Source organism: Platichthys flesus, chromosome 4, assembly GCF_949316205.1.
Source record: "Platichthys flesus chromosome 4, fPlaFle2.1, whole genome shotgun sequence".
In the NCBI taxonomy this organism is placed as follows: domain Eukaryota; kingdom Metazoa; phylum Chordata; class Actinopteri; order Pleuronectiformes; family Pleuronectidae; genus Platichthys; species Platichthys flesus.
Genome location: NC_084948.1, coordinates 12,251,058 through 12,268,713, shown reverse-complemented (window position 1 = coordinate 12,268,713; position 17,656 = coordinate 12,251,058). Strand labels below are relative to the sequence as shown.

The 17,656-nt window shown below is 39.5% G+C and overlaps 1 protein-coding gene and 22 non-coding genes across 24 annotated transcripts in view; all 23 read left to right on the top strand.

The window, feature by feature from the left end:
- Positions 1 to 17,656, top strand: part of LOC133952080 (F-BAR and double SH3 domains protein 2-like) — a 99,882-nt gene that overhangs the window by 47,848 nt on the left and 34,378 nt on the right. For both annotated transcript variants that reach the window (XM_062386357.1, XM_062386356.1), the window contains exon 3: positions 10,105 to 10,150. In XM_062386357.1, the coding sequence (XP_062242341.1) occupies positions 10,105 to 10,150 (46 nt within the window). The remainder of the gene's footprint in view (positions 1 to 10,104; positions 10,151 to 17,656) is intronic.
- trnat-agu (transfer RNA threonine (anticodon AGU)) lies at positions 22 to 95 on the top strand. The gene has a single exon. It is a non-coding gene; the product is annotated as a tRNA-Thr (tRNA).
- On the top strand, positions 247 to 320 carry trnat-ugu (transfer RNA threonine (anticodon UGU)). Its single transcript has one exon. It is a non-coding gene; the product is annotated as a tRNA-Thr (tRNA).
- trnat-agu (transfer RNA threonine (anticodon AGU)) lies at positions 431 to 504 on the top strand. The gene has a single exon. It is a non-coding gene; the product is annotated as a tRNA-Thr (tRNA).
- Positions 612 to 685, top strand: trnat-agu (transfer RNA threonine (anticodon AGU)). Its single transcript has one exon. It is a non-coding gene; the product is annotated as a tRNA-Thr (tRNA).
- Positions 793 to 866, top strand: trnat-agu (transfer RNA threonine (anticodon AGU)). The gene has a single exon. It is a non-coding gene; the product is annotated as a tRNA-Thr (tRNA).
- trnat-ugu (transfer RNA threonine (anticodon UGU)) lies at positions 1,018 to 1,091 on the top strand. The gene has a single exon. It is a non-coding gene; the product is annotated as a tRNA-Thr (tRNA).
- On the top strand, positions 1,202 to 1,275 carry trnat-agu (transfer RNA threonine (anticodon AGU)). The gene has a single exon. It is a non-coding gene; the product is annotated as a tRNA-Thr (tRNA).
- On the top strand, positions 1,430 to 1,503 carry trnat-agu (transfer RNA threonine (anticodon AGU)). Its single transcript has one exon. It is a non-coding gene; the product is annotated as a tRNA-Thr (tRNA).
- trnat-ugu (transfer RNA threonine (anticodon UGU)) lies at positions 1,611 to 1,684 on the top strand. Its single transcript has one exon. It is a non-coding gene; the product is annotated as a tRNA-Thr (tRNA).
- Positions 1,792 to 1,865, top strand: trnat-agu (transfer RNA threonine (anticodon AGU)). Its single transcript has one exon. It is a non-coding gene; the product is annotated as a tRNA-Thr (tRNA).
- trnat-agu (transfer RNA threonine (anticodon AGU)) lies at positions 1,976 to 2,049 on the top strand. The gene has a single exon. It is a non-coding gene; the product is annotated as a tRNA-Thr (tRNA).
- Positions 2,157 to 2,230, top strand: trnat-ugu (transfer RNA threonine (anticodon UGU)). Its single transcript has one exon. It is a non-coding gene; the product is annotated as a tRNA-Thr (tRNA).
- Positions 2,341 to 2,414, top strand: trnat-agu (transfer RNA threonine (anticodon AGU)). The gene has a single exon. It is a non-coding gene; the product is annotated as a tRNA-Thr (tRNA).
- Positions 2,522 to 2,595, top strand: trnat-ugu (transfer RNA threonine (anticodon UGU)). The gene has a single exon. It is a non-coding gene; the product is annotated as a tRNA-Thr (tRNA).
- trnat-agu (transfer RNA threonine (anticodon AGU)) lies at positions 2,706 to 2,779 on the top strand. Its single transcript has one exon. It is a non-coding gene; the product is annotated as a tRNA-Thr (tRNA).
- On the top strand, positions 2,887 to 2,960 carry trnat-ugu (transfer RNA threonine (anticodon UGU)). Its single transcript has one exon. It is a non-coding gene; the product is annotated as a tRNA-Thr (tRNA).
- Positions 3,071 to 3,144, top strand: trnat-agu (transfer RNA threonine (anticodon AGU)). The gene has a single exon. It is a non-coding gene; the product is annotated as a tRNA-Thr (tRNA).
- On the top strand, positions 3,252 to 3,325 carry trnat-agu (transfer RNA threonine (anticodon AGU)). The gene has a single exon. It is a non-coding gene; the product is annotated as a tRNA-Thr (tRNA).
- Positions 3,433 to 3,506, top strand: trnat-ugu (transfer RNA threonine (anticodon UGU)). The gene has a single exon. It is a non-coding gene; the product is annotated as a tRNA-Thr (tRNA).
- On the top strand, positions 3,614 to 3,687 carry trnat-agu (transfer RNA threonine (anticodon AGU)). Its single transcript has one exon. It is a non-coding gene; the product is annotated as a tRNA-Thr (tRNA).
- Positions 3,795 to 3,868, top strand: trnaa-ugc (transfer RNA alanine (anticodon UGC)). The gene has a single exon. It is a non-coding gene; the product is annotated as a tRNA-Ala (tRNA).
- On the top strand, positions 3,979 to 4,052 carry trnat-agu (transfer RNA threonine (anticodon AGU)). Its single transcript has one exon. It is a non-coding gene; the product is annotated as a tRNA-Thr (tRNA).

Genomic DNA, 17,656 nt, shown 5'->3' with positions numbered 1-17,656 from the left:
TCAATTACTCCAGCCAAAACAGGCGCTGTGGCTTAGTTGTTCAAAGTGCCTGTCTAGTAAACAGGAGATCCTGGGTTCAAATCCCAGCAGTGCCTTTTTTTTAAACAGGAGATCCTGGGTTCAAATCCCAGCAGTGCCTTTTAACCAGTCAAGCTTTGTTTCTTTCCCTTATTATTTAGTTTATCTAATTTCTGCTAGTTGGTCCTGTCATATATTGTTGTTTCATTAATTTTTTTAGGCAAAACAGGCGCTGTGGCTTAGTTGGTGAAAGTGCCTGTCTTGTAAACAGGAGATCCTGGGTTCAAATCCCAGCATTGCCTTTTAACCAGGCTAGCGTAGTTGTTTCTTTCCCTTCTGATTTAGTTTATCTAATTTCTGCTAGTTTGTCCTGTCATATAGTGTCTTTACATCAATCAAGCCACATTGTAGAGGTGCTGTGGCTTAGTTGGTCAAAGTGCCTGTCTAGTAAACAGGAGATCCTGGGTTCAAATCCCAGCAGTGCCTTTTAACCAGACAAGTGTTGTTTGTTTCCCTTCTGATTTCATTCGTCTAATTTCTGCTAGTTGGTCCTGTCATACATTGTCTTTTCATGAATTTAGCCACATTGTAGAGGTGCTGTGGCTTAGTTGGTCAAAGTGCCTGTCTAGTAAACAGGAGATCCTGGGTTCAAATCCCAGCAGTGCCTTTTAACCAGTCAAGCTTTGTTTCTTTCCCTTATTATTTAGTTTATCTAATTTCTGCTAGTTGGTCCTGTCATATATTGTTGTTTCATCAATCAAGCCATATTGTAGAGGTGCTGTGGCTTAGTTGGTCAAAGTGCCTGTCTAGTAAACAGGAGATCCTGGGTTCAAATCCCAGCAGTGCCTTTTTTTTAAACAGGAGATCCTGGGTTCAAATCCCAGCAGTGCCTTTTAACCAGTCAAGCTTTGTTTCTTTCCCTTATTATTTAGTTTATCTAATTTCTGCTAGTTGGTCCTGTCATATATTGTTGTTTCATTAATTTTTTTAGGCAAAACAGGCGCTGTGGCTTAGTTGGTGAAAGTGCCTGTCTTGTAAACAGGAGATCCTGGGTTCAAATCCCAGCATTGCCTTTTAACCAGGCTAGCGTAGTTGTTTCTTTCCCTTCTGATTTAGTTTATCTAATTTCTGCTAGTAGGTCCTGTCATATATTGTTGTTTCATCAATCAAGCCATATTGTAGAGGTGCTGTGGCTTAGTTGGTCAAAGTGCCTGTCTAGTAAACAGGAGATCCTGGGTTCAAATCCCAGCAGTGCCTTTTTTTTAAACAGGAGATCCTGGGTTCAAATCCCAGCAGTGCCTTTTAACCAGTCAAGCGTAGGTGTTGCTTTCCCTTGTGATTTAGTTTAACTATTTTCTGCTAGTTTGTCCTATCATATAGTGTCTTTACATCAATCAAGCCATATTGTAGAGGTGCTGTGGCTTAGTTGGTCAAAGTGCCTGTCTAGTAAACAGGATATCCTGGGTTCAAATCCCAGCAGTGCCTTTTCCCCAGTCAAGTGTTGTTTGTTTCCCTTCTGATTTCGTTCATGTAATTTCTGCTTGTTGGTCCTGTCATATATTGTTGTTTCATCAATTATTCCACGCAAAACAGGCGCTGTGGCTTAGTTGGTGAAAGTGCCTGTCTTGTAAACAGGAGATCCTGGGTTCAAATCCCAGCAGTGCCTTTTCCCCAGTCAAGTGTTGTTTTTTTCCCTTCTGATTTCGTTCATGTAATTTCTGCTAGTTGGTCCTGTCATATAGTGTTTTTACATCAATCAAGCCACATTGTAGAGGTGCTGTGGCTTAGTTGGTCAAAGTGCCTGTCTAGTAAACAGGAGATCCTAGGTTCAAATCCCAGCATTGCCTTTTAACCAGGCTAGCGTAGTTGTTTCTTTCCCTTCTGATTTAGTTTATCTAATTTCTGCTAGTTGGTCCTGTCATACATTGTCTTTTCATGAATTTAGCCACATTGTAGAGGTGCTGTGGCTTAGTTGGTCAAAGTGCCTGTCTAGTAAACAGGAGATCCTGGGCTCAAATCCCAGCAGTGCCTTTTAACCAGTCAAGCTTTGATTCTTTCCCTTATTATTTAGTTTATCTAATTTCTGCTAGTTGGTCCTGTCATATATTGTTGTTTCATCAATTATTCCAGGCAAAACAGGCGCTGTGGCTTAGTTGGTGAAAGTGCCTGTCTTGTAAACAGGAGATCCTGGATTCAAATCCCAGCAGTGCCTTTTAACCAGTCAAGCTTAGGTGTTGCTTTCCCTTGTGATTTAGTTTAACTATTTTCTGCTAGTTTGTCCTATCATATAGTGTCTTTACATCAATCAAGCCATATTGTAGAGGTGCTGTGGCTTAGTTGGTCAAAGTGCCTGTCTAGTAAACAGGATATCCTGGGTTCAAATCCCAGCAGTGCCTTTTCCCCAGTCAAGTGTTGTTTGTTTCCCTTCTGATTTCGTTCATGTAATTTCTGCTTGTTGGTCCTGTCATATATTGTTGTTTCATCAATCATTCCAGGCAAAACAGGCGCTGTGGCTTAGTTGGTGAAAGTGCCTGTCTTGTAAACAGGAGATCCTGGGTTCAAATCCCAGCATTGCCTTTTAACCAGGCTAGCGTAGTTGTTTCTTTCCCTTCTGATTTAGTTTATCTAATTTCTGCTAGTTGGTCCTGTCATACATTGTCTTTTCATGAATTTAGCCACATTGTAGAGGTGCTGTGGCTTAGTTGGTGAAAGTGCCTGTCTAGTAAACAGGAGATCCTGGGTTCAAATCCCAGCAGTGCCTTTTAACCAGTCAAGTGTAGTTTGTTTCCCTTCTGATTTAGTTCATCTAACTTCTGCTTGTTGGTCCTGTCATATATTGTTGTTTCATCAATTAATCCAGCCAAAACAGGCGCTGTGGCTTAGTTGGTGAAAGTGCCTGTCTTGTAAACAGGAGATCCTGGGTTCAAATCCCAGCATTGCCTTTTAACCAGGCTAGCGTAGTTGTTTGTTTCCCTTCTGATTTCGTTCCTCTAATTTCTGCTAGTTGGTCCTGTCATACATTGTCTTTTCATCAATTTAGCCACATTGTAGAGGTGCTGTGGCTTAGTTGGTCAAAGTGCCTGTCTAGTAAACAGGAGATCCTGTGTTCAAATCCCAGCAGTGCCTTTTAACCAGTCAAGTGTAGTTTTTTTCCCTTCTGATTTCGTTCATGTAATTTCTGCTAGTTGGTCCTGTCATATAGTGTCTTTACATCAATCAAGCCACATTGTAAAGGTGCTGTGGCTTAGTTGGTCAAAGTGCCTGTCTAGTAAACAGGAGATCCTGGGTTCAAATCCCAGCAGTGCCTTTTCCCCAGTCAAGTGTTGTTTGTTTCCCTTCTGATTTCGTTCATGTAATTTCTGCTTGTTGGTCCTGTCATATATTGTTGTTGCATCAATTATTCCAGGCAAAACAGGCGCTGTGACTTAGTTGGTGAATGTGCCTGTCTTGTAAACAGGAGATCCTGGGTTCAAATCCCAGCAGTGCCTTTTCCCCAGTCAAGTGTTGTTTTTTTCCATTCTGATTTCGTTTATGTAATTTCTGCTAGATGGTCCTGTCATATAGTGTCTTTACATCAATCAAGCCACATTGTAGAGGTGCTGTGGCTTAGTTGGTCAAAGTGCCTGTCTAGTAAACTGGAGATCCTGGGTTCAAATCCCAGCAGTGCCTTTTAACCAGTCAAGTGTTGTTTGTTTCCCTTCTGATTTAGTTCATCTAACTTCTGCTTGTTGGTCCTGTCATATATTGTTGTTTCATCAATTACTCCAGCCAAAACAGGCGCTGTGGCTTAGTTGGTGAAAGTGCCTGTCTTGCAAACAGGAGATCCTGGGTTAAAATCCCAGCATTGCCTTTTAACCAGGCTAGCGTAGTTGTTTCTTTCCCTTCTGATTTAGTTTATCTAATTTCTGCTAGTTTGTCCTGTCATATAGTGTCTTTACATCAATCAAGCCACATTGTAGAGGTGCTGTGGCTTAGTTGGTCAAAGTGCCTGTCTAGTAAACAGGAGATCCTGGGTTCAAATCCCAGCAGTGCCTTTTAACCAGTGAAGCTTAGTTGTTTCTTCCCCTGTTGATGTATTTTATATAATTTCTGCTGCTTGGTCCTTTCATATATTGTTGTGTCATCAATTATTCCAGCCAAAACAGGCGCTGTGGCTTAGTTGGTGAAAGTGCCTGTCTTGTAAACAGGAGATCCTGAGGTCATATCCCAGCAGTGCCTTTTAACCAGTCAAGCTTAGTTGTTTCTTTCACTTCTGATTTAGTTTATCTAATTTCTGCTAGTTGGTCCTGTCATGTATTGTTGTTTCATCAATTATTTCAGCCAAATCAGACCCTTTGGCTTAGTTGGTGAAAATGCCTGTCTTGTAAACAGGAGATCCTGGGTTCAAGTCCCAGCAGTGCCTTTTCCCCAGTCAAGTGTTATTTGTTTCCCTTCTGATTTAGTTCATCTAATTTCTGCTAGGTGGTCCTGTCATACATTGTCTTTTCAAGAATTTAGCCACATTATAGATGTGCTGTAGCTTACGTTGTCAAACTGCCTGTCTAGTAAACAGGAGATCCTGGGTTCAAATCCCAGCAGTGCCTTTTTAAACAGGAGATCCTGGGTTCAAATCCCAGCAGTGCCTCTTAACCAGTCAAGCTTAGTTTATTTTCTCAATTATGATTTCATTAAATTAATATCTTTGTCCTCTCATTCAGTGTATTTAAATAAATGTTGCCGAAACAAAGAGGTCGTGTGGCTTAGTTTGTGAAAGTGCCTGTCTAGTGAACTGGAGATCCTTGGTTCTAATCCCAGCAGTGACTTTTCACCAATAAAGCGTAGTTTTCTGGCCCTTCCCATCTTGTTAATGTTATTTCTGCTGGTTGGTCCTGTCATACAGTCTCTTTATATACATTTTTCTACGTTACAGTGTTGCTTTGGCTTAGTTGGTCAAAGTGCCCTTCTAGTAATATGGAGGTCTTGAGTTTAAATCCCAGCAGTGCCTTTTGACAAGTCAAGCGTAGATTTTTCCCTCCCTCTGAGCGTCACGTCTCGTGATGTACAGAGCACAAGGAGAGGGCAGAGGAGGAGTAAAGAGAAAACCCAGCTTTGTACAAACCACCTGCAGCTTCTGCTCTGATCTTGAAGCAGCTGATCACTGAGAAGTTGTGACCAGAGAAACTCTGTGTTCTCACTGTTTCTGCTTTTCTACAAAGTCACTGACTGGCCGATTCACGGTGACATGCTCAGATCTCACTGCGTGTGTCTCTGAGCAAAACCATAAAGTGCTTCTGTGGCTTAGTTGGTTTATGAGACACATGTTTAAACCTGCTTCAAAACACGATATGTAACGTGACATGCACAGACAGGACAGTAGTGTTAAAGTGACCAGAACGATCGAGAGTCCTGATCTGACATCATCTATTAATAACTTAATACATGTGATTATGAGTTTATTTATGAGGAGGGACAGAGACAAGCAGATATACGTACAGACACACTCCTACACACATTCTCCTAAAGACAGAAGTTCTTCCAAAAGATTAAGAAACAAGGTGGTGTCCTTACTTCCTTGTTGCAGAAGAAGCGATGCCCTTTTTATTCAGGAACTTTAACATGAATTCAGCAGGTTTTAATTAAGATCAGTTCTAACTGTGAGCGATTACAAAACAGCAGGTCAGCAAAGTAACTTGATGGCCTGCGCAGAGTAATGCACCTCAGTGCAAAGGCGCTGATTCGATTTTTACCCGCGATATATATGAATATTGACAGTTATTATTCTTATTTTAAATAGGAATTTTTCCTCATCGCCCAGCTGTAATCCCAGAAGTGCCTTTTCACCAGTCAAGTGCAGTTTATAATTGCCCTTCCCACTCTATTAATAAAGTTTCGCTGGTTTTCTGTAGATCTAATCCTCTTCTAGCAGATTGATCCATAGTGTATTGGCCCACACGGCAAAGGCTCATTTTCTGGTTGTTAATGGTTATGTCTGCTGTATTTGTTTGTGGGTCTTCCATAGATTCATTTTAGCCATAGCTGTTTAGTCTTTGTAGTTTTAGGCCTAACAATAACTATAAATGTTTGTTTGATAATGGACAATGTAGGCATATAAAGGCTGATTGTGTTTGAAACATTGTCTATTTTTATATTGAGAAAGTTTTTTAAGGCAATATATGTTCATCAATTGTATTTATACAGGGAACTACATATTTTCTGTTGCACACAACTGGCTCCACACATAACAACCAAGCTGTGTTTGCCTCTGTCACAACTTGAAGAATACAAACAGCTGTCTTTGCTGCTGTTGTTTAGCTTGGAACGGAGGTCACACATCTGTCCAGCAGCAACAAGAAAGAGACCTTTTGAAGTCCAGAGACAGTTTCAATTGATTGATGTTGTAAAGCAGGATGACTTAGATGTGACAAATCACATAATTGTGACAAGTGTTGTTGTTATTCAGACACAGTTTTAGATGAATGTTGATTTGTTGTAAACAGGTGCAGGTTAGTAATTTGTTTTGATGAGGTTTTTCTCCCACATGATTTCAATGGTTCTGTGCTGCGCCAACGAGGCCTGAAAAGCTTAGCTAACATGGCTTAGTTAATCTTCAGACTCAGATCTGAGAGATAGTAACAGGGGTGACTGCATGATAGGGGGAGGGAGTGTATTGTGTTTCAACTAGCATGCACAGTGGTGGAGGCAAACAAAAACATGTGCTTCAGCCTCTCACATTAGATAATTATCTGTCGGAAATATGGTAGTTTTGTATGTCTCTCTTTGCAGTTATAAAGAAAACAGGTTCACCTAACAGCTTTAACACAAAATTATTTCTTGGGGCAATATTTGACAATAAGCAATGGCCTTTTTGTTTGGAATGTAATTAGCATTGGGAAAATTGGCAGTAATTACAGTAAGTGTGTTGTCTTCCTTTTTGGCATCCTCCTCCATTGTTTCGCTTCCCCTGTTGTTGTTTGATTGTTGCTGCTAAGTCCCCTTACATAGTCTTTTAGATGAAGTTTATTTTAAACACCACTGTTTTGTGAGTTTAAGTTACAATGAAATCTATCCTTATATATAGTATAGGCTGTTTTGAGAGTTGATTTAAACATTTTCATTGCGCTCTCAAATCAGAGGAAAGCAATGTTAAATTCTTTAAGCCATTTCAATTCATTGCCCAGCTAAGCAAACACTGCTCTGTGCTTTCATATTATGGTACATGTTTTTTATTGTGGGTGAGAAACAGTTCTGGAGGCCTGGAGTCAGAAAAGTGCTTTTTTATTCTTGCATCGGCTAAATTTAAAACTATACTACACCCTGATTTAATTATCCAAACAAATATTAACTTTTTTCTTAATACTCAGCCTAACCAACCTTGTCCAGACAATACCTTAACATTGATTTTAATGGGAGCAGCCATGTGAGTTCACACGAGTGAGACCAGACATGCATACCAGGACAAATCCGTGGTTGATCAGATCAGAAATTTGTCTTTAGTGTGTTCACACTTGTTGATTTATGTTAGGATCATTCAAAAAAACGACATCCTCATTAGTAAACACAGATAACTTTTACTACTTTAACACCTGGTGTCCCTTGTGATCGATAGTTTCAAATCTTCTAAAAAAGAGACCATTTAGAAACCTTGCTGGTGTCATTTTCATCTGGATGCTCCATAGTTTCATTATTGTAGTAGTAACAAGGACATCGATGTTCCCTTTTCAATTGGGTCTTATCATTGATAACAATACATCAATACCTGATTTGTCAAGCTCATTTGCATCGTTTAACGTGCTAGAGAGAGCTAACATTGTATAAAATCAACTGTAAATCTTTCGAATCCTGCACTGAGATGTCATTCAAATCATCAGTTGATTTGAAACTGCTTTGACGCTTTACAACATGATGTTAAGATGGCACCACACCCTGTTAAAATTAGTGTGTGGTGTATATACTGCCATCTTAACTGAACAGGGAATTTAGTTCCTTATATTTAATAATACCTACAATGTATTGAATCTGGAGCAGTCTCAGGAGGATTAAATTAGATATACCGTATTTCTAAACCTTTTACATGAGATTTTTAAAAACTTAAAAACAAACAACGGTACTTCAGCTTTAGAACTGAAAGTTGTGCATTGTATTTTGCAGTTGGACTTGGAGGTTGAACTTTAAGCACACAGTTAAACTTTCAGCACATTAGATGCAGGAGTAGAGCTGTTATTTGTTTTAAATCATTTGTAAATCTTGAAAATGTTGCAGATGTCAATCAAATTTGATTGAATACTGCTTTATCATTTCATAACATTGCTGTTGATTGCCCATTGTTCGAGTATGTCTTTTTTCATTGAAGATTTACGAAAGACTGCAATTCAATAAAATATCATGATTGTGAGTTAAAGATTGTGATAATGGATTATTGGGGGTCTGGCAGATATTGATTTGTATAGTCACTTATGTGAAATAATTCAGGTTGGTCTGCATCAGCTTATTGCTTTTTAGACAGATCCTTACTTTCAGCAAGCCCTGTGGCTTAGTTGGTTAAAGCACCTGTCTAGTAAACGTGAGATCCTGGTTTTCTAATTGCAGCAATGCTTTTTCACTGCATTATCTACCCGTGCAATCGTGTGTATAAAGTTATGTTTTCATTCTGCACATTCCTAGGCACTGATAAGACCTTTCGCTATCTCTGCTGCGGGTTTGTCAGGTGTCAGAACAAGAGGGACGTTTGTTAGGGTTTTTTCATTTTGTTGGTCAGACGTGGAGCAATTTAAGGAAATATACAAGTAACTGTCAACCAGTAAAGAGACATGTAGAAGATATTAATTTCTCTCTTGTATAGTGAAAAGGCCATGAGTGCAGTGTTAATTTCGTTGACGAAAAATATTCGTTAACGATCTTTTTACCACGACTAAGACGAGACGAAGACGTAACGAAAAAGGATCTTGAAAATAACAACTATGACTAAATCTATTTTAACTTTCGTTAACGGGACGAGACAAGATGAAAATGTTGGTGGTTGACTAAGTCTCAATAATTTGTATTGATTGATTGGTCACTGACTGACTGACTGCTTCTTAACTATGGAAACAGTGAAAACACAGAGTTTCTCTGGTCTCAGCTGCTCAGAGATCAGGGCAGCAGCTTCTTGGTCAGAGTAGATGCTGCAGGTGGTTTCTACCGAGCTTCAGTATCTGTGTTCGCCTCCAGTCTGACCTGCTCTCACTTTTTGTTTTCACATTTCGCCAACTAAAATATATATTTTTAAGCTATTAGGCGGCAGCTATATGTTTTTATTAATTTAAAAATAGCGTACTTCCTATTTCATACATTTCCCACTAATATGGGGAGGACTCAAATAGCCCTACATAGTTCTGTGTTTAATTTATTTCAAAACACTTAAGTGTGTATTTTCATCTCCTCTTCATAAGCGTTTGGTGTTTTACTTTGTTGTAACAGGTAAAAATAGCAATAAAATGTACTATAGTTCGGTGTAGTATTACTTTATATAAAAATAAAATAACAATAAAATGTTGTTATCAATATGTTTTGCGGCTCCAGACAAATTTTATTTCGGGGAATGGGGGCAAATGGCTCTTTTGATAGTTAAGGTTGCCGACCCCTGCTATATGCTGGTAGGGAGATCTAATGGACAACCTAAGTACTGCAAGCTAGACTATTATGCAGTTGTAGACACAACACAGGGTCCCTGCGCCTGAGAAGGGACGAAAAGGAGTTTAATGTGGCTATTGAATGTGACTTAAACTAGACTAAAATGTAATTAGTTTTCGTCGTCGAAAACTAGACTAAAACTAAGAAGGATCAAAATGACAAATGTGATAAATGTGACTAAAACTAATATGCATTTTCGTCTAAAGACTAAGACTAAGACTAAATCAAAAATAGCTGCCAAAATTAACACGCATGAGTGCACTCCTGAGATATTTAAGAAGACTAAACATGATTGATTTTTACACTTTGTTTTTTTCATTACAAAATAGAAACTATTAATGGAAAACATCAGATTGGACACCTCTGTCTTTAACACGCACATGTCTCTTGTCTTTCCTGCCTCCAAAAACCGAAACAAATCTCTATCTCTCTTTTTAGGAGCTACAGTCTGAAGAAGGGACAGTTGGAGAGGGACTATGCACAGGTAAGACTGTCTTGACTTTGTGCTAAATATGTGCTTAACAAACATTGAAGAATCAGGACAAAAGACAGAAAAAACAACTAATGTGATTGTGAGTTATAAAGTTGTTGATATGGATTGACAGATATTGATTAGTATAAAGTCACTGTTGTGAAAGTATTTCAGGTTTATCTGCATCTGTTAATTGTTCTGAAACTAATCCCCAGCAGGGGCTGTGGCTTAGTTGGTCAAAGTTTCTGTTTAGTAAACAGGACATCCTGGGTTCGAATTCCAGCAGTGCCTTCTCGGTTGGAGAGAGTTAGTTCTTCATACCTACTATAATCAACCCTACTGTGCAAATGTCAATGCTTTTGTTCGTTAAAAGTTATATGTCATGTATTTAGCATGAGGTAGCCTCAGGAGTATCAAATGAGATATACTGTCTCAACTTTTTAAAATACAACTTTCAAATTTGTGAACACATAAACAAGTGACAGTACTTCTGCTTTAGAACTCTGCAAAAGCCTTATCCAAATAAGAAGTTGTGCATTGCCTTGTCCACTTGGAATGCAATACTTTGTTTGCAGAAAAAACCTTGGTTGGTCAGACAAATCCATACCACTTTAAAGTGGTAAAAACTTGCATGTTCTAACCCAGTGCAGTGCAGCAGCTCCCACAGTGCACCATTCATGTGCTCTAGGATTTTGTGTTGATGGAAAAGGAGATGTGCATTGTTAAACAAATGTCAGTATGTTAGTTTTAGAACTCCTCAGAAGGCTCACCTCAAGACTCAGAGGTTGTGCTTCAAGCACTGAGCTAAACTTTCAGCACTTTTTAAACCTAAATTGCTCAAACTGTTAAATTAATGCTGTTGTTTCGACCAACTGACCTTAATCAGAGTATGTGAGAAGCCAAACACTTCAGAAAAGACTGAGAAACTATCTAAAACATTGTAATGCTCAAATCAAAGTCTTGAGTAATTAACTGCAACTTTGCTTTGGAGACCCTATTTGGGTCATGCAATGAGAACCCCTCCTATGCAGACACCATGCATTTTGTCTTGGTTGATGAAAATCGAAATTTTTGCTCGCCCAGCTTACCAACTTAAAATCGGATTAAAACAAGATTTTGAGGGGGGGTTTATACTTTATGTGCAGCAAATTTTGAAAAAGAGCTTTCTAAAATGAGATATTTTTAATTTGATTTAGTATAAAAACTCACTTGCTCCAGGCCACATTTGAATTCATTTCCCATATTCCTGTTGGGTTATTCATAGATTTCTCCCTCTTTCTTGTTTACTTCCAGTCATTCTATCTGTCTTTTTCAGAGTTATGAAATGCTGAATAGTAATCATGAATCTTGTAGGATAGAGACAGCTGCAACCCCTGGCCTGATTGTTTTGCACATTTTACAGTTGTTGTGAATGCATCTGACTTGGATAATCTCCTGCTGTGTTCTTAATACATAAAAGGCAAACTCAAGAAAATGTTCAAACCCAATATTCCTGACCTTCTCCAGAGCCCATGTCTGCAAAAAAGAAGGAAGGAGTTGCTTAGGAGTCTATACTGCTTTAAATTCAAGATTTCATATTTTGAGGCAAGCAAACTTAAGCGCACTGAATTAAGTTAATGTTAATGTTGATTATTCATCATTGAATCATGATGTTCTTTTTCATAATGATGTCTGAACACACTCGTAACAATCAGATGGCTCATAGTTACCTTTAATCATCGACCCATGATTTTATAATTTGGCTAACTCCATCTGACAGTTTCAGGCTGCTAGCATAGAGATGAACTACGAGTTCAGCAGTTGAATACTGTGCAATTATCTCCCCTTGTGATAGACTTTTTGTGCTTCTGGCAATGTTTCATGTTAGCATCAACTCTGGTCTCTCCACAATATTTGATTAAGAACAGCAAAGTGAGTGTGTTCTGGTTACGTAGTATGTGAGAGAGCTGCCCTTCCACTCTGACAGTGATATCTCCCCTTGATTGAGAAAAGTGAAAATGTATCATGAATAAATGTCTTAGGAAACATCCATAGGTTTTTGTTTAGTTTAATTTAGTTTTCAAACTTAAACGATCTCAGTCCATACAAGGGTTTTCTTCTCCTTATCAGTTGTAACCACCGTCTATTCTGACAACCATGAAAAAACATATATGACTCACTGAGCAGGCACATGTCGGGATAGACAGGAAGCATTTGGTTGTTAGTTGCACAATTGTCACAGATTGCTTGCATAATAGCTTGCCCCATACTCATGTAAATACACTGTAAAACAGCACAACACCAAAGGCAACAAGCCCAGCACCTTGTAATTGATTATCCATGTTGCATTCTACACAGGTAGCTGAGGCTAATGCTGGTTGTTTTCTTCCAGAAGAGGGTCATGTGATAAGAACCTGACAAATCAGCAAAAGTAACGTCTTGACTGAAAAGGCATCAACAAGGCAACAGCAAGCGGTTGTGAGTGTCTCCATCATCGTTTCCAAACATCTCTGTTTCTGCCCCTCTATATCAAAATGTGGCCGTGGAGTTTTCAAACTAAAATTGGGACATCACTGTTTCCAAACTCCTCCATTTCAGCACCTCTCAAACTTTAGAGAAGTGTATGTTTTCAAATGAAAACAAAGTAATGTGGATGTAGGCTTATTCAGAATTGTTGGTGAAAGAAATATGCAAGATAAGTTTTAAGTTGGAATAATAAATAGAAAAATCTATTTTCTTATATTCTCCAGTCCAGAGAGCTGAACCTTTAATGTTGGAGCTTATCAATACTTAAGTCTTTACCAGTTTAGCCTGAAGAACTGAAGAAGAAGAATCCTGAAACGTCTTCAAGTATCCACAACTATGTCCAGTTTCCTTTTTATTCAACTTTTCTTGGATACCAATGAGCAGCATGACTGAGTATCCACATATAAGATGAAATTATTTCCATCAGTAAGACATCCACTTTGTAGTGTGCAACAGATTGGTCAGGGTGCACACAATTCCTAATAAATATCCCAGTGAAGGCTGCATCAGCACTCTCCTCTAACTAAGAATTATCTGAGCAGTGTGTTAGTAAAAAACAACCAGAGCCTTTCGCCAACATTGGAGGGACTGTCTGATTTTCATTATTTTTTTAATACAGATGAACTTAAGCTCCCGTCACACACGTTCATAGTACACACACATCCATATAGGAACTCTGAAAAATGCTCTCAGCTGCGAAATCCTTCTGTAGCTGAATGAAAAAATTATAATACATTATCCATCCAACATATGAACGTCTTTGCTCCATGCCGCTGTCCACACAAATAACCCCATTTTGTTGCCCTTAAATCCATATATATAAACATGAGAGGATGTGTCTTTGTGTCTATTTGCATGTGGTTTGTGAGTTTCCTGTGGTTAGCCCCTCTGGTTTCAGACACTCATTATCTTCCCCTCTTCACTGTGTAACGTTTTTTGTTCCATCTCCCACTATTCTCCCTCAGTACTGTTACCTTAGAAATAGAGGTTGCCTAGCAACACCCCCCCTAACTCAATAGGACAATGGATTCCCTCCTTATTGTAGGTATGTGCACGTATGTGTGCGTATTAATGTGTGTCGGAATGTCTGAGAGCCCTCATTACTTATATAGATGCTTGATTAATAGAACATAGATTTTGTTTCAACACCTAAGAAATAAACTTATTCTTTTCTCCCCTTCCTCTTTATCACCGGAGCATTTTATCATGATACATATGCCCTTGCCTTCCTCTCTCTCTCCCTTTCCACTCTCCACTTTAGTCGTGGTAGTTGACCGCTCATTGGCCCCCTCCTGGCGACACGGACGGAAGAGCCAGATGTAGTGAAAGCGAGAGGAAGGATAGACGGGAGGGGGGGGGGCAAAAAGCAGCAAGGGAGCGAGGCAGACGCAGGAAAAGAAACTGACACAAGGATTTAACAGAGCAGAGAAAGATGCTGTCATTTAGCCTTTGTCGTTTTACTGTGTCAAACCAGACATCCCATCTGTGAAGGAGTCACCAGCAATTACCAGCCGTCGATCAAAACGCTCCATGTTTTTCCCTGTGTGTCTGTGTGTGTAGTGAGTGAAGTATTTGTCCCCTATTCGTCTCCCACGATCAACATAACTGGAATAGTTTTAGGCTGGAGTCACACTTCACTGGACTGCCCAAAAAGGCCAGCCCGCGCTGCGGCTGTCGATGTGGGTCGTGTCCCTCGGCACGCCACATGTGAATCAGCTGTAACATCATGAGCCTTTTTCCATTGTCTTTAAGACAGTTTTCTAACTACAACTGTAAATCCTTAGGTTTGGTTTACACATCAGAATTGAAACAGTGATAATCAGCAAATGTAAAACACTCTCAAAAACATCTCCATCACGTGTTATCTCTATATTGGTCTCACCATTTCTTCTTCCTAGTGCACAGAACTATTATAACTATCTTGTTATTCAAGCACTTACATTCATTAAGTATTCGATCAACGCAGATTTTTTTAGGTAAATAAATGCTTAAGAAGTCAGAGAAGACACAAAATAAGAAATAGGAATGTGGTGACTTCTCCTCTCACTTACGCCCTGACTTCACCACAGCTTACTCTGCAGATGCGAATCTCAAAGACGATCCAGCCGTGCATGCACACACAGACACACACACACAGACACACACACACACACACACACACACCCACACACACACACAAACACACACACACACACACACACAAACACACACACACACACACACACACACACACAAACACACACACATTTACTAGGCAGGGAGCTGCAGGGCAGAGGAGTGCAGACAGGAAGAGATGGGAGAGAAATTCAAGTAGATTGATTTAAGAGGAGGCTGAGAAAGTAGGGGGTGTTGAAAAAGCAAATTTCAGTTGCTTTAGACAGAATCAAGTGTAGTAGAACAACTTCTTAGTAAATGTGTTTGCTGTTATGTGTATAAGGGAGCAAAAATTGCATCATCTTGTTTTGATCTGTAATGGTTATGTCTCTCTTTGACTTATGTGTAATTTAGAAAATGACAGAATGGAGCTCCATTTTAAAGTGATGATAATAGTCACCGGCCGATAGATTAGTAATATACATGGCAAAAATACACAACACTCAACAACACAATCTGTTTTCAGACATGAACTCCACAAAACTTCAGGAGGAAGGAAAATGCTGCTCTCTTTCCAAGCTTCCCACTTTGTCAGCGTCTCCTGTGTGTATGACACAACACTTTCATAAAATGTAGATAACCTGTGACATTTGTATTTACTGCGGCCGGCAGGAAAAGTTCCAGAAAATGTGCAGAGTGACCAATATGGACGTTTGCGTTTGCTGTCTCACACACAGCTACTCCACAAAATTTTGGAAAAAGTAGTTCAGTTCATGTCTGAGAGCAGCTATTCAGTCTATCTTCCTCTTCTTTTAACTTTTCTTTTCAAGCAATATCTCTCTCTCTCTCTCTCTCTTCCTCTCTCTCTCGCTCTCTCCCTCTATCTTTCTCGCTCTCTCACTCTCACACACGCACACAGTGGTCTCCTCAGGATATCCTTCTGTCTCGGTAGCCTGTTAATGCTCCTGATCACAAAAACAGGAGGTATGTGTGTTATTATGTGTGTTTCATTGCATGCTTGTGTATTACATGGAGCTGTTTACTCCACGTATACCACACAGGAAGGGGACAGGGGTTGCCATAGCAACACACTGTTCAGGTGGTTGTCAGTTGATGACAGGCGAGACAGGGGGGGCAGGGTGCAGGCATGAGATGTCCTGTACAAAATAAAAAGAATGGAGGCAGGATAGAGAGAGAAAGATGAAAAGGAATGTAAATGTATGAAAAAAGGGGAGTAAGAAAAAGCAGAAGAAAAAAAAGAAGCTAGAAACAGACAGTGAGAGGAAATTTGAGAAAGCATCAGAAATCCATCCTACCGAGTTGGCCAACAGCCTCTCAGTGAAGCTTTCACAATCAGTCACTGGTGTGCTTCTTGCCATTCAGTCATTGCCAAGTTTAGCAGCCATAGCTCTTCCTCAGATAGCGGGACTGTCATCACAGACACATCCAGGATACTTTACGTTGTGTGCTGGAATTAAAAAAAGGTTTGAAGCCAGGGAAAGTACAAGGTCTGTATCTAGTCTGACTGGGTCACCATTAGATAACATCACTCCTACTACTTAATGTCATAAACGGTGCTCCAACATATAAGCCCAAAACACCCACAATATTTGATATTTAAAGTGACTTCTTCCTATAGACTATTCTTGTGTAAGAAGGTCGGCTAGCAATAGAAGTTGCAAGTATAAGCTTGTTTCAGACAGGCACTGGCATTTTCTGGAAGGGCTGTATCCGAATACACCAACATCCAAGTGAGTTGCTTGTTTTCTGGACTTTTCCTGCCTCCCTTGTAAAATGTGTTCAGACAGTGACCGAGTTTCTAACACGCAAAAGATGCAAGACAGAAAAAAACTGAAAATACCATCTCAAATAGAGGTTCTATACACACAGAATATGGTCATTAAGATGTCAACTTGAAAAGAAAGTTAGATTCAAGCACTTTTGATGATGAGGGTCATTGCCAGTTTTGACGCTAATGAATTTCACGTTTTTTGCGTCCTGCATATAATCCCAGACGTTACCCCTCACCTGAATGTTCCGGTTATTGTGAACATGTCTGACCCAGACAATTTCCTGCTCTATTCTTCACAAAACCCAGAAAATATCCGACCTAATTTTCCGGGCATTTTCTGGAGCTCATGTCTGAAAATGGCTCATGGCTATTAGATTTGAGTAAGAATGTGAACGTGTTGTGTGAAAGTCATGCTGTCAGATGACTCCTCCTAAAAGCCGGGCACTTCACAGTCAGTGGTTGTTTCAGCTGTCAGTCACTATTCTCTCTCCAACACACAAGTGCATACAACATACATGGTACTTCATACATAAAGCTTGCACTGTTAAAATAATGTTTATACAGCAGGGAGTGGAATTACATCACTGGCACTTTTGCTGCAATTTGAATGTTGAGTGTCACAGAGTCTCTTTTTCCAACAAAGAGACACATTCTCAGTCTTTCATCAAAAACATTCACACACACTCCACCCTTTCCCAGAGTGTGACTGACAAAGCCGTTGACTATTCTGGAAGCAAAAGTATTTCCTCATTTTCGGGACAGTGCAGGTTTTGTGTGTTTCTGTTTGCCTAAGTCTCTTTAAAAGCTTTTTAATCATTAAGGTCTGAAACTGCCTCTCTGAATGTACAAGCAGTATTCTATGATGTTGGTGTTAGTATTAGTGTCGTGCAATGTTACCATGTTTTTATTATGATTTTCATTGTATAAATACCCAGGGACAACAGATGGAAAGTAGTACTGTGCTACATCTGGTTCAGTATATTAATTGCACAAGAATGAAGGAAGAATAATCCCATAGAAAATCAGCACTAAAGTTACAGAATAAGTACAGTCTTCTGGCCTCATTCACCATCTGTGAAAGGTATGAAGGGCAAGATCAGAGAAAGAGAAAAGAGAGAGGTGATTCA